The sequence below is a fragment of the Trachurus japonicus genome, chromosome 4 (genome assembly GCF_045865225.1).
Source record: "Trachurus japonicus isolate A0001 chromosome 4, Traja_1.0".
Classification (NCBI taxonomy): domain Eukaryota; kingdom Metazoa; phylum Chordata; class Actinopteri; order Carangiformes; family Carangidae; genus Trachurus; species Trachurus japonicus.
The window spans coordinates 17571956-17586874 of record NC_140910.1 but is presented as its reverse complement, the minus strand read 5'-3'; the positions used below and the strand labels follow the sequence as shown (position 1 = coordinate 17586874).

Sequence of the window (14919 nt, the reverse complement as noted above, 5' to 3'; positions counted from 1 at the left end):
TTTCTCTGTAGGAAACTATTCATCAGCTACATGTCCATTGTACAGCAAAAAAAAACAAAACCTGTTGTATAAGTCTGCGACACTATTTTCATATAAAATGTACTAAAATAAAAATTCCACATCTAACTGAAATTGGACTCTCGTGTTTTTTCCACACTCATCGTTGTTACTAATGAAAGACACTGGGGAAATATACATTTAACATAACTGTATCTTTTAGTTAAATATGAAGCTGCCACAGGTGACCATCATCATGGAAATTATCTTGTATTCAAAATTTCACAACAATTATCTTATATAAGATATATTTTATTTGCTATTGCTATTTTATTATGTATAGTTTGTTCTTTATATTTTACTATTTTATTATGTATAGTTTATATTCCTATACTATATGTTGTTATCGTCACTGTGTGTCTGTGTAATGCTGCTGCTGCACTGTAATTTCCCAGATTGGGATCAATAAAGTATATCTATCTATCTATCTATATTACTATTTGGTTTTAAATCTTTGGGGATTACATATCTTTTGGTTGTGAATTTCAAATCCATAAAAAAAAAAATCGAAATTTTTCCCCAACTTCAGAATCTACACAGTCTTTACATGACAAAAATGATGTGTGCATTGATGTGCTGTTGGGTCATGGACAGATTACTGACCACAGAGAGATAAAAGACGACCTCTATATCAAGAGATGTTATGTTTCTCGATGGGAAAACAGGTGAAACAACAGAGACCCTGCTTCCAGGGACCAAGTTCTCAAAGTCCATGTGTTTTGTGCATCTTAATTTTATGTATCACTGATAATTTTGTAATTATGTAAAAAATGTTTGCTTTTATTAAATGTATTTTAATAATGTTTTTTAAGAAGAATGAACTTTTCCTAATTTCTGTAAATAACGAAACAAGTCGACAGTTTGACCCAATTTTATTAGTTTCCTTTGGAAAACCTATTGCAGACAAAGAATTTCATTGCAACACATTTCAATCTACAGTGAACACTTACAAAGGGCTGTAAATAGGAAGGTCAGCTGAAACACGACTGGGTGCATTACAGTTGTAAGCAAAAAAATGGTTAAGCCACCAAATAAAATAATGAAACATGAAGCTGGTGCTTGGTGGTGAGTGACTAACAGTCTGACTGAGGAGAGGGTTCGATCCCGACTAGTAAAATATGTACAGACACAGACACACACACATTCAGTGGTGAGTGCTGTGTATTCTACCGTCAGGAAGACAAAGTCTGAACACAAAGGCAACAAAAAGAGAGAAAAAAAAAACAACAGGATCTTAAAAAGTACAGCAATGACAATTTAAAACCATGTCTCATTCATATTTTAGTCCTTGTTTACTCATGTTTTTACAAAAAAATTATTTGACTGTTTTCCTTCTACACCCCCTCCCCCTCCCCCAAGGCTTCTACAGTTAAGACAACAAACCTTTTTTAACTCTGAGTGATCAGGCACAGACATGTTTGTGGCCTATATTAAAAATATAAAAGGACAGTGGAAAGATAACGCGGTCTGGTTCGGACTCGGGGATGTTCTCAGTCGCTCATCTCCATGTCTTCCTGATGGTGATCGTCTCCGTTCAGTTTGGACTTCTTGGGAATTTGGCCCTCGGACCTCTCCATCTCCTCCTGGCCTTTGGGAGACGAGGCCGAGTCGGAGTCGCTCTTCCTCTCGTCGTCCTCCTCCTCTCCTTCCTTTTCACTGTCATAACCTTGCTCCTCCTCGTCATAATCCCGGGTCACCTGCATCACGATCACAGTTTGTGGCTGTTAGAAACGATCAAAAGGGAACGTAGAGACGCTCAACATTCAGTCGACTAGTCGGTTGCGGATAGAAGGAATGTGTCCAAACAAACCTTTACATCTCCTTTCTCGCTGTCGGACTTGCGGTCTCGATCTCGCTCCTTGTCCTTGCTCTTCTTCTTCTTACTGGTGGAGCGTTCTCTTTCGTCTCTGCTCCGGTCCCTGTCCTCCCTCCTGTCTCTGTCGCGCTCCTTCTCACGCTCCTTGTCCTTCTTCTTCTCCTTCTTGTGACTGTGAACGGTACGAATATGCCAGATTTTCGTTAGGAGGGTTTAGGGTTATCTTTCTTTACTCACATAAACAAGTTAAAGGTTCATTGTGCATCAAAACAAAGCTAAATCGTATTTTTCCACCTGTGTCCCCTGTATGTGATCAGTGTAATATTGCTGAGGGCTCACTAGCGCATTTCTGGTTCTGTCCTAAGTTGCACAATTTTTGGTCAGCTATATTTGAACATTTGTCAAAAGCCTACTCTAGAGCCATTCAGCCTAACCATGAGCTGGCCATCCTCGGATGCTCGGCCGAGACTTCTGATCTTCTGCATGACACTCAGGTCGCTCTGCACCTGGGGACGGTGGTGGCCAAGAAACTTATTCTCTTAACTTGGAAGTCTACCACTGCTCCCACCTTCGCTCACTGGCTCAGCAAGATGTTATCGGTTATTCAAATGGAAAGACTCCGCCTGCACAAACCCAATGAACAGAACAGATTCGAGAGAATTTGGGGACCCTTCCTGACCCAATGTCAGGTGTGATACCTGACTTAACTTTCACATGGTACTTGCTTTACTTTAACAACTGCAACTATGTTTTTTTTTCTGTAAGTCTATTTATGTAAAAGGTAAATTTACAAATGTCTGGCAGCCCCTTTTTTCTTTTTCTTTTCTTCTGTTTTCTTTTATGTGTGACTGTTCCCTTACTGTGTTGTGTTTTGTACAGTTTTGTAAAGTTAAAAACTGTAAATAAAGTATTAAAAAATAAAAAATAAAAAATGGTTCATTGTGCATGAGAACTCACCGTCTGGGGGACGGAGACCTGGACGGCCTCCTCCTGGGCGAGCGAGATGCAGTGCGGCTTCGCCGGTGCCTCCTGAGGCAAAAATATTACAGAACCGTCAGGCAACAAAATAAAAATAAAACACCCCTGTCAACCTTGTCTGTGTTTAAGACGCCGTCTCTGCCCCCAATCCAATTATTGGCTCTTAGACTACAGACCACCGCTGTCATCTGATCATCAACAACACTCACCGACTGATGCTTCGAGACCTCCTGGCGCTGCTGTAGCTCTTGGGGGGCGTCTTGGACCTTTTCTTGGACTTCTCCTCCTTCCTCCTGTCCCTGTTTCACAAAATCACAGTCAACAGTCAACTCACTGAACAGAAGTGTATAGATATGAAATGTCTGGACTGATAATCTGTAATGATCTGTTTGTTGTGGTTGTTGATGTTAAACAAATTAAAAAGCCCTCAAGAGGAAAATAAACCATTTAGTTAAATGTTTCCAATACAAAACCGACCTACACTCTCCCCTGAATATAAGACAGGTTGATTTATGTTTGGTTGTAATAAACAGTTTCTCTCCTCTGCAGACTGATTAATGCCAGACTTCACCTCCTTTTAAGAACATGTGCACTCACTGTCTTGTACTGACGGGCAGCCACACACACAGAGGGACCAAAATCACTATTCAGAGATGTGTTTAGAGCAGCCTCCCCTCCCCAGTCCCCAGCCTGCCCTGCATTATCTGATATTATCCCCTGAAATTCCCTCAAGGCAACAATGTTTACTTATCAGCCACCAATATACTGTGCAGGCCTGGACATACAGACAGCGAGTGTCTTTGTGAAGCAACATAATTCTCCATTTGTCCGGTGTGTTATCGCAACACAGGATCAGAAAGTCCTTACACAGAGTTAAAAAGACGCCACGCTGCTACTGAAGACAGTATTAGAGACACTGACCTTGATCTGCTGCGGCGGCTTCGATCCCGAGAGTGAGACCTCCTCCTTCGTGGGCTCTTGGACCTCCTCCTGCTCCTCGAATGGGACCTCCGCCGAGACCTGCTCTTTGAGCGCCTGCCAAGATGAACAAACAACAGTATTTAAAAACATGAGACATACTGTATGTACTCTGACGATCTGACTTTAGAGTTAAGTTGCAGAATTTGTGATGCAGGATTCTTTACCTGTGTCGTGAGCGAGATCTGGACCGCCTGCGCCGAGACCGTGAACGGGAGCGAGAATGTTTACGCTTGTCATCTTTCTTATCTACAAAAACAATGACAAAACAGCATTCTCATCATTATAAATGATCTATACACAGCTAAGTAAAGCAGGTAGGTCATTAAAACGCAGCATCCTGAAAAATCAATTATCAGATCCCCATGGAATTTACAGTTTCCCTCTGAGTAATATGGCTAAATACAGCTTTTCATTAAACTTTAAAAAAGAAAGAAGATAGAAAACTATAGTATCAAATACTGTACCCAGATTAAAACAATACATGGTGTTTTACTTTACAGTGAAGAAACAGACTACTCACTTCCTGGTTCGATGGCTGCAGAAATGAGGGACTGGGCCTCTCGGACTCTCTTCATGGCCTCTTCAATCTCCTTATTAGAGGCGTCATTCTTGAGTCCTGGATTCAAGTTCAGTCCAGCCGCTAATGGATTCAATCTGCAAGTGTAATCAATCATTTAGATTTTCTGTAGAAAAGCAATATTTCGGGATGTTGGATTGATTGTGTTATCGTTTCTTACTTGGGGTCCATGGACTGCATGAGCTTCAGGAAGTCTGCAGAGAGAGCCTGAGACAGAGACAAGCAGGGCGTTAACACACCAGAGACAAGTTTGTTTGACTGCGCTGTGACTGTGTGTGCGTGTGGCTCAGTGAGAGTGAGAGCTCACCTGGGGGTTCATGTTTGGTCCTGGTATTCCCATCGCAGCCATTTGCTCCATGTTGGGAGCTCCAAGACCTCCAAATGGTGTCCCTCCCATCTGAAATATGAGACAAAGACAGTTGAGATGTGCACAACAGCACAGCACAGTTGACTTGCTACTGATTTGTGGTCATTTTTAAGAGGCTTTTGGGTGTTACAGTTGTTGTCCTTTATTTTTAGGGAAGGATATCTATCTGCATCATAGACTTTTAAACAAAAGCAAATGTTCTCTAATGAATACTGCCTCCTATTATAGCTACTGAGTCATGCCCATATTATTTGAGGCCATTTACCACCATAAAACATTTCCTCTTGCAGATATTAGAGTATGTTCATCATTCTCCACCATGATTGCACAGAGAAGCTTAATAGTTTTCCAAACATTTAAGATTAGTGTTACAAAGCTCACCATTCAGTGATAATTACAAAGAGTACATTCAACATCAATGTTCGTAGACACCCAATCAAATCAAATAACTTTTTCAGTCCAGACAGTAACGTGTTGTAGTTGCTGTACAAACATGGCTTTAACATTATTTGACAGGTTCAGAAAGTGTGGCCATGCATAATGAAGCTGGCAAAAACAAACAAACTATGAATTTAATTCTGTACAAATGAAAGTTCTTGTGTTGGAGGCTTAATTAATTAGCAATAACATGTTTTCTGCTCACTCTTCCTCACACAGTTCAGATATTTCTGGTTCAACAACACTGTGCTGTGTGTGAGACAGGTGTGTTTACTGTCTGCGCTCAAGGACGTCACCTAAATCTGGGTGTTGTGTGTTTACATCGATGTCAATCAGAGTCAGATCCAATAAAAAAACCCATGTCTAGTGTAGAGTAATCTGACCTTGTTGTAAATGCTGCTAAAAACTATTTCCAACAAAAGCCTGATGTCAGCGGGTTTGTTTTTTTTTAATCAGTGGAAAACCAGTTTCGGTTAAATAGCAGAAGAAATATTAGATCCATACAACAAATCAACTTTCAAACAGTAGAATGTGTGAATAGCAACACCAAAAGAAAGTCAGCTTAAAAATCAACTTAAAGGACAATTCCAGGTGAATTCAACTCAGGGGTGTATTTTCCTATCATTTTAGGTCTAAAAGAATGAATCTGAAGATTTTCAGTTTAATCGCTCCTGTTTTGCGGTAGTTGCGTCTGTCCCCGCATCGCCACGGCAGCAATCAATGGGAGTGGATGTAAGTTCCGCTGTTTAGGCTGTTTCCAGCCCTCAAAGCCGCAATTTTTTTCCACAGACAGCGTCAGATGGAGACTCAAACATGCACCCAGAAGTTTATTTACTTCAAGCAAGCCGACATGTTTGTAAAACTAGATCTAATTCAAAGTCTCCCGGAGTCGTGCTCGGTGTGTTCAGGTGCAGTTGGAGCTCCCGTTTGTGTCATAAACACAGGAATATCAACTCTTTACTTGCTTCAAGTAAAAAAAACTTCTCGGCGCATGTTTGAGTAGCCACCTGACGCTGTCTATGGAAAAAAATGTACACTTGAAGCAAGTCAAGAGTTGATATTCCTGTGTTTATGACACAAGCGGTAGCTCCTACTGCACCTGAACACACCGAGCACTGCAACTTAGGGCTCGCACGAGACTCCGGGAGACTTTGAATTAGATCTAGTTTAACAAACATGTCGGCTTGCTTGAAGTAAATAAACTTCTTGGTGCATGTTGGAGTCGCCATCTGACGCTGTCTGTGGAAAAAAATTGCGGCTTTGAGGGCTGGAAACAGCCTAAACAGCGGAACTTACATCCACTCCCATTCATTGCTGCCGTGGCGATGCGGGGACAGACGCAACTACCGCAAAACAGGAGCGATTAAACTGAAAATCTTCAGATTCATTCTTTTAGACCTAAAATGATATGAAAATACACCCCGGAGGTAATTCACCTGGAATTGTCCTTTAATCTAAGAACTCACCGATGCCAGAGGATTGGGTGTTGGGAGAAGGCCTCCACCAGGCATCATTCCTGCCACGGCATTGGCTGGAGCCAGCAGGGACATAGCTTTAGATTCATCAGGAATGACTCCTGGAGGAGAAACAACAGCATTTCAGTCCATGCTCCAAGCAAACACTGATTAACACTCAGACAAGACTTGCAGACAAGCCACCTCAGTCTAACTACTCTGTAGTGAAAAATAAGAAAGTAATAAAAAAAATCCACTTTTTGTCTTGTCTGTAAATCTTGATCCCTGACTTTTTTTTTTGTCAAAGTATGATTGTAGGATTAGCAGCTATGAGTTTAAAAGTCACAATACACACTGTGGTCAACACTGCCAAGATTTTATCACCTGTACTTGTTTTTTAAGTCATGAACCAAACGTAAGCAAGCACAGCCAGTTGTCCCGTGGGATGTGCTCTCAACTTTCATTAGATGTTTTATGAACAAGCGACTCGTGCCGGCTGCTTCGCTATAAAGCACACAAAAACATTGAGATACAGAAAACAAAGTTCATGATTGGGGTGTAGACACAAGGGTACATTTCAACATCACTTACCACTACCAATACAAAAAACAGAAAAGGTTCAGTCATTTTACCTTTTCTGGGCTTTTGTTGGTGGTTACTTTGTACAATCCCACCACAAAAAAAACTTACTTTGCAACCAGATTAAGTACTGCTAACAAGCTACTGCACTGCTAGGCTTTAGCCAACAGTATGTCACAAGAAAAAAACAAAACAAAAAGACAACAACTTAACAATGTCCAAGATAATCTGCACTAAACAGTTATAGGCTAATGCCAGCAAAAGCCTTGATAAAAATCATGAAATGTGCCCAAAGCTGAAGAAAACCAAACAGTAAAATCAAAGGGAAAATTCTTAAGGAGATGATCATCCATGGTTGTGCAATCTGAAAATAGGCTATATTTAATCTGACATTTTTTACACTTTAAAAGGGGCGGAGGGAGGGAGAGAGAGAGTGAGAGAGAGAGGGATATAGAGAGAGAGACACACGCGCGCACACACACACACACACACACAACAGAAAGGACACTTGAGAAACAGGATAAGGCTGCAGAAGACAAAACTGTTGGTGGCATTTTCAGCAGGGCCTGGTATATAGGGCTGGCTGAACCAGGAAAAAGAACTGTAAAACACAACAACAAAAGAAACACCACTGTTAAATGTGAGATTCACTCAACTCTTTCAGAGTCATGTGTGGAGAGGGTCAATAAATAAGCATTTTTACTGCAACATCAAGCAGAAGCTTAATTCTACTTTTTATCTCATGTTAGTGACAATTTGGGAATACAAAAGCACAGTGTAAATAAATACTACAAGGCTTTGGCACAGAAACCAAGTAAAAGCCAAAGGAAGTTTGAATATTTTCATAATTGATAACCAAATTATATTCTAATCAACTTCCACAACATCTGCTGACAGTATCTCTGTAGATGATGGCACACACTTTCAAATCTAGTCTTGCATGCAGAGCTGATTAGTTAATCTATCTTGCATGCGTTGTGCTTGGGTGTAGGGAGGTCCCGAACATTTCTTTATTTTATTCCCAATCTGAGAGCAAGTTAGAAACTTTAAATCAGCCAATACCAAGTCCTGATCCAGTATCTATATTTTTCTTTGTAATGCAGTTGCAGCGGTGGGCCAAGATTACATTTGGAATAAAAATCAGAGTGAACAAACATCTCTGCATTAAAAAAAACAAAACTGGACACCCACAGGTTTTTTCACTTGTTTGACTAATTAGAGTTTCTGTGAAGACTGGGTTTGATTGACATCTCCCTCCCTCTAATGCTACATTATGTTGCACCTGTTAGGGTGGGACGATGTACACTTGTTAAGTTCACATCATAATCCCACCCAACTTCTGCCTACATACAAGTCTAATCAGTCAGTAAGTGAAAACACCTGTGTGTATGTCCAGGGCCTTTATCCCTTTTAGTTCACAACTGTAGAAAGCTATTAACAAGCAAATGAGTCTGGATCAGTTACATGCATGGGTTTTTATAACATCTGTTATGCAGCTGGTTCAAATACATGTTTCCAACTACATAACACCTGCGATGTGTAGTGGAAATAGAGATAATATGACTGTTGTAGCCTGGCATGTGGTGACGAGTGATGTATGCAGAGAGAAAAGGGGCAAAATATAAACAGAGGATAAGAAATGGTTTAATTTTTTGGGCCTTGGTCGGCCTCTATACAGATCTGCTCGGGGCATCCCTAGTTTGGTGCATGCCTACAAATCATGTACATATAATTTGAAATATACTACAATACTTTGAACCAGTGAGGAGTCCAGATTGCCCTGCACCCTCTCCCCCACCCCGTCATTTTGCTTAAGAGTTGTGTGGCTAAATTTGTTTTGTTTTTTTTTTATTTGAAGAAAAGATGCCTTGAACAGAGGAGAAAAAATAAAGAGTTAATGTTTTACTGCAGAACAAGAGAGAGAAGGGGGCTTGCGAGCCTGGTGCCATTATTTTTTCTAATCTCCTGATGGCAGCAGAGGACCACTTTCAGCCAGCAAGGAAGGGGCTCTCTGCAAATGACTTGTCCACTATGAAAACCACAACACAAATAACAGAGAGAGAAGTTTACAGCTAGATTGTAAGACATGGACACAAATGTACATTTCCCTTTTACATACCTAGTAATGCCAAGCACTGAAAAGCTTAGCTAATTTTGCTTGGTCAGAAATCTCACAATGGCTCAGATAGAGTTTGCAATGCTATTAAATACACCTACACATTGTGATGTATGATCAGAGATAGCCACGTTGAGTGACACGATAAATAAAGACACCCACCTTCAGCAAAGGGGACCACGATCAAGGCTCTGTCCACGAAGACGGTGTTCGTCAGGTGTTGGGAGACTCCCACCGATTCAGACTCAAGGAACTTTACAAAACAGACACGTGAAGTCACAGGCAAGGGAGAGTCACTGGAAAAAAATACAGATATGTTGTGCAAAGAATACAAACAAGGAGACCCAACATGCCCTCTTCAAACTGTGAGTTTGTGTCCCCAGGGACAGCTGAGTTAATAACAGGATGATAAACTGAACACAGTCTCTCCTGCACCATGTCCTCTGCATAAACAATCCCTACATAACTCTGTCTGGTTAAATACAATTTCTAGCATGTTGTATACCATTACAACATTTATCTATAATCTGTTGACAATTACAGAAACACTGCCAAATCACTTATGTTTTACTAACCTTTATCTAGATGCAATGTGATCGAAAAAAAAATGAGTTAGAACTGAAATGTTACTGTGTTTGTTGCATCGTCATCTTCCTACCTGAACTGTAGCCAGGTGTATTTCATTAGAAGAAAATACAAAACACAGAAAAATTATTTCCGTCTAAAATCCATATGAAAATATTTCCATCCAAGCATCCTACTGATATCAACTACGATTTCACTAGTTTGCCTTTTGCAGTTTACTTATTTAGAAAATGCCTTTTCTCAGCTTGTCACAGCTACCACTAGAGCTGCAACTATTTTTTTTTTTATTAACAGTTGTTAGGATGACAATGACTCTCTAATTATTACATAGGATGAGACACAAACACACACAAAAAGGCAAATGTTATTATACTTATTCATTTATATAAGCTTCAGTTTGTTCAGTAGGGTAGCAACTTGTGATTTTTTTCCCCCATTCTCAACAATTAAATACTCAATTAACTGTCTAACTATGTTTCCCAACACAAAAAGGTATTGTGATATAAAAAAGAACATAGCATTAAGAAAAAAATAATAATAATTTGCTTCAATGATTGGGTTATCATTTCACACTGAGTTTTTATTTCTTAAAAATTGGTGATTTTTTTGTGCATCTTACCATTTTTTAAAACATTGCATTTCTCAGGTTTTGGCCGTTGAATGAACGGACAAAATAAATAATTATAACATTATTTGACTGAGCCAGTCGACACCATTGATTACAACACTGAGTTGTTTGGGGACATGTAACATCCTGGTGGCTGCAGAAGAGAGGGAGTTTAAATCTGAGCTTATTCACTCAGAAGCACAACAGGAAGCCGTGTTAATTGGAAATGCACCGATCCGTCTGTGGATCAATTCGATCTATGGCAAAATAATATAACGTTACATGTGTAATTTAGCCTCTAGATATCGTAATAATAATAATAATAATAATCAGATAACCATGCACAGTGGAGACCTTTCTGTGTGCTGTGTGCTATTTGGTCTAACACAATGCCTTTAAAAAAAAAAAAAAGACATGACCTGGGAAAATATACATCGGCCATTTTCCAGTTTTGTTGAGATTAAACAGACATAAAAAAAATAAATAAAAACATTATAAAACAGCTGGAGGATTGATGTGATGTGAGGATGAGCACACAGCCACAGAGAGAGTCGGTCCGTGAAGCTGACCGAGGGCGCGGGCAAAATAATGTTAGCTTCAACGTTAGCTTCAACGTTAGCTTCAACGTTAGCAAGCCGTGCAGCGAGCGACGAGGCCTGCTCGATGCTCCGAGGCCTCAGTCAAGAGGAGCCCCAGCGTGGGCTGAGCTAAAGCAAAAAAAAAACGGTGGGTTTACCTACATATAACACATAATACTCACTCAGGCGGAAACAGCTTCAGCTCCTCTATGTTTCCGAGAAACCCGAACAGAGTCCGCATCTGCTCGGACGTCGTGCTCGGGGAGACGTTAGTCACCTGAATGACGTGAGTGTTGGAGTTCATTTTCAACGACTTGGTTAGTTAAGTTAGCAAGCGAGCTAGCTAGCGTTGTGCTAGCTAGCAATGTGCCTGTGGTTTTAAAACAAACAAACAAACAGAAAAAAAAAACTCGAGCTAAGAGTCGTTTACGAGGGAAAACGGCATTTAAGCGAATAGAAAAACGAGCATCTTTCCAGTAAAACAGACGCTGTTTTGTGGCATTTGACGCTGCAGACGAACAAGTCAACCGCCGCCGCGACCGGAGAGCAACAATGCCGCGGCCAAAGCTGTCGCGAGGCAGGGATGATGCTTTCAGGTGCATCACGTAAAACTCGACAATGTTTCGTTTTATGCACAGTGTGATTGAAAGTTTTGGACCTAAAAAAAACGGAAAGCTATAAATACTTTTCTGGTCATATTTAGAAAGACAAACTTAGTGTCATTTAAAAAAAAAATCTATTCTTAACTTTTACTTGTGTTTTATGGCTTTTTTTTATGGATGGATGGTATTTATTGTACTGGTTTTATTCAATTCAATTCAATTCAATTCAATTAGCTTTATTGGCATGAACAGAAACCCGTTGTTGCCAAAGCACTGCACAAACCACTCACAAATACATTTAAATATAACATATATACAGTACATATACACATCTCAATATTCAATAACAAATAAACAATATTCCGTATTGGTTTTATATGTCTGATTAGCTACTTGTATTTGTTTTTTTGTTTGTTTGTTTTGTTTTGTTTTAACTAAAAATCACATTTTGAAAGGGCTGGTCAAAAAAATAAATGCTTAATCAAAATAGTTGCAGAAAGATTTTCTGTTGATTGACTAAATTATTTATTTACTCATCAGTGCAGCTCTTTTAGCACAGTTGTCTTAAAGTGAATGTCCTTCAAAAATGTGTAAAATAAATAAATAATAATAATCATAAAATACAAAATAAAAAGGGAAAAGTAAGACCAAGTTATGCAAAGGAAGTGCCAATAATAAAACGCCTTTGAGCATAAAAAGGTCTTGTGGTGAGATTAGCATTTAGAGTTCAAACCCAAACCAGACTGTGGACGATATTAAAACTGCTGTGTGGTTGCTTTGTGGTTGTGATGAAAGGTGTTTCTGTGTGTGTGTGTGTGTGTGTGTGTGTGTGTGTGTGTGTGTGTGTGTGTGTGTGTTATATTCCACTTGAATTAACCAATACTCCCCACTGCAATATCATTTGGTCCTTGTTGACTGTGTAGGATACAAGTTTAAACAAAAATCCCTCTAGGTCAGTGAATTTGAATTTTTTTTATTATTATTATTATTATTATTATTATTATTATTTTATTTTATGTATCATCCTTGTTGTACCTATCGCTGACTTATTTTTATTTATTTATTCTTCTTACTACTAGTATTATTATTTTATTATTTTCAAACTATATTTGATAAATTACTGTATTATTGTACTGTCCCTTTGTACTTTTTGATGTGCTGTTACACAGGAACGTATACCTTGTTGGTTTTGTAAAATGTGTTCAATAAAAAAAAATTTAATTAAATTAAAAAAATGTGTATGCATGCAGTTTGTGTCTGGGCTTCTGCTTTGCATGCTGTGGTGTGATGTGTCTTGGTCTTGAGTCATGTGTCTTTGCTGCATGGGGATGTATTGATTATGTTTTCTGATTGATGTTATATTATGTTCTTTTGTCATGTCATGTTGTATGTTCTTTTGTCAAGTTGTTAATTGCTGTGCATGTTTGTAGATTGCCTTGGCTAATAACTTTGGTCATTTTAATCATATTCATATTCTGTTTTTAGGGTGACTTTTTAACATCCGTCTGGCGACTACAGATGGAAAATAACCTCTTGGCTAATTCTGGCGCATTTACAGTGATGTTATTAATGTGCACTGTCCCTGTTTTTTAAATAAACTTATTATTATGAGAGGGTCTGTACAAAAACAAATCCCCTTTTTCCCGATAGCACGTAAAGGCAGCATGATCCCGACCCAGAGAGTGGGTGTGGTTAACGCGGTGTCACACGACTTGTGTTGCTTGCTATCCCGTGTTAGCTGATGCAGCCTGCCTGCCTGCCTGCCGCCGCAAACAACACTGCTTCTTTGCTTTTACCCCACTGAATGCCCCAGCTGTGCAAACAACACCGCGGTGGTTTCAGATCGACGAAGGTTTTTTTGCACATCTGCCTGCGCCTTTGTTCCTGAACGCACCAAACAGCGCTTATTAGTGGCTTAGTGCAAAAGTAGCGTTTGAAGGGCAACTCAACTCAACAACCCACATCTGCATGGGCGCAAAGTCGTCGCTTGCTAGTTAACTTAGCATCCGCGAAGCCAGTCGGTGTCAACAGGTTGCTGCTGTGCTGCTGCTGCATCGTTTATATCTGCATCGTTTTTTAATTATTAATACTTGTAGGGCTTTGCGTGAACGATAACAGTGTCGTTAAGTGTCAGTCTGACGTTAGCTGGGGTGATAAATAATGCTTCTTACACGGATTCATTAACACGGAGCGGACGGTCTAATCCCCGGGCAAACTGTCAGGATGGGACTGCACAGATCTACAACATGAAACAGGCAAGTGGACCAACACACCAACCAACCAACCAACCACTTTATCCATTTACAGATGCATTATATTTTCTGTGCACGGTGATGATGGGGTACCTACGGTTGTAAGTGTCAGATGGTATGGTGCATGGTTGGCGCGGTGTACAGAGCTACCATCTACAGAGCACCGAGATTAACTCTATTTATTTATTTATTAAAAGTAGTAATACAAAATTACAGTACAGGCCAAAAGTTTGGACACACCTTCTCATTCAATGTGTTTCCTTTATTCTCACTGAAGGCACCAAAACTATGAATGAACACATGTGGAATTAACAAAAAAGTGTGAAATAACTGAAAACATGTATTTTCTTCTTTTCTTCTTCCTCTCCTTCTTCCTCCTCCTCCTCTATCTCTGCCCCCACCAATTCTAGTTTCTTCAAAGTAGCCCCCCTTTGCTCTGATTACTGCTTTGCACACTCTTGGCATTCTCTTGATGAGCTTCAAGAGGTGAACCTGACCTGAAAACGGTTTTCACTTCACAGGTGTCAGTGTGCCTTGTCAGGGTTCATTAGAGGAATTTCAGTGAGAATCTACAATGTAAATAGTCATGAAAATAAAGGAAATGCATTGAGTGTGTCCAAACTTTTGACCTGTACTGTAAGTCAAGCAGTACAGACATAATATTCTAAACAATCTATTGAGAAACACAATATCTACAATGACTAATAGCCTATACACTTCTCTTTAGATGGTAGAAGTTTTACATAAAACTTACATAAGGCTGACCAAGAAAACATTAATACAGTAGGCTACAAAATGAATACATCTCCACATATGCAAAAAACAGACAGGAAAAGCCCCATTTAAAGTAAGTAGGATGCAGTGTGCAGAAGTCAGCAAACAGAGAACATGCAAATATAAAAGTGAATATAGGCTATCCAAATGTGAATGAA

At 39.6% G+C, this 14919-nt stretch overlaps 1 protein-coding gene across 1 annotated transcript; it reads right to left on the bottom strand.

The window, feature by feature from the left end:
• Positions 1-912: 912 nt before the first annotated feature.
• On the bottom strand, positions 913-11702 carry LOC146988775 (uncharacterized). The gene is made up of 12 exons (XM_085774426.1): positions 11316-11702; positions 9526-9659; positions 6681-6790; positions 4717-4806; positions 4570-4616; positions 4353-4486; positions 3997-4078; positions 3773-3886; positions 3061-3150; positions 2831-2902; positions 1868-2045; positions 913-1754 (listed from the first exon to the last, which is right to left on the bottom strand). The coding sequence occupies exons 1-12, from the start codon at positions 11435-11437 to the stop codon at positions 1548-1550; spliced, it is 1380 nt and encodes a 459-aa protein (XP_085630552.1). The 5' UTR covers positions 11438-11702; the 3' UTR covers positions 913-1547.
• Between the last annotated feature and the right edge of the window lie 3217 nt (positions 11703-14919).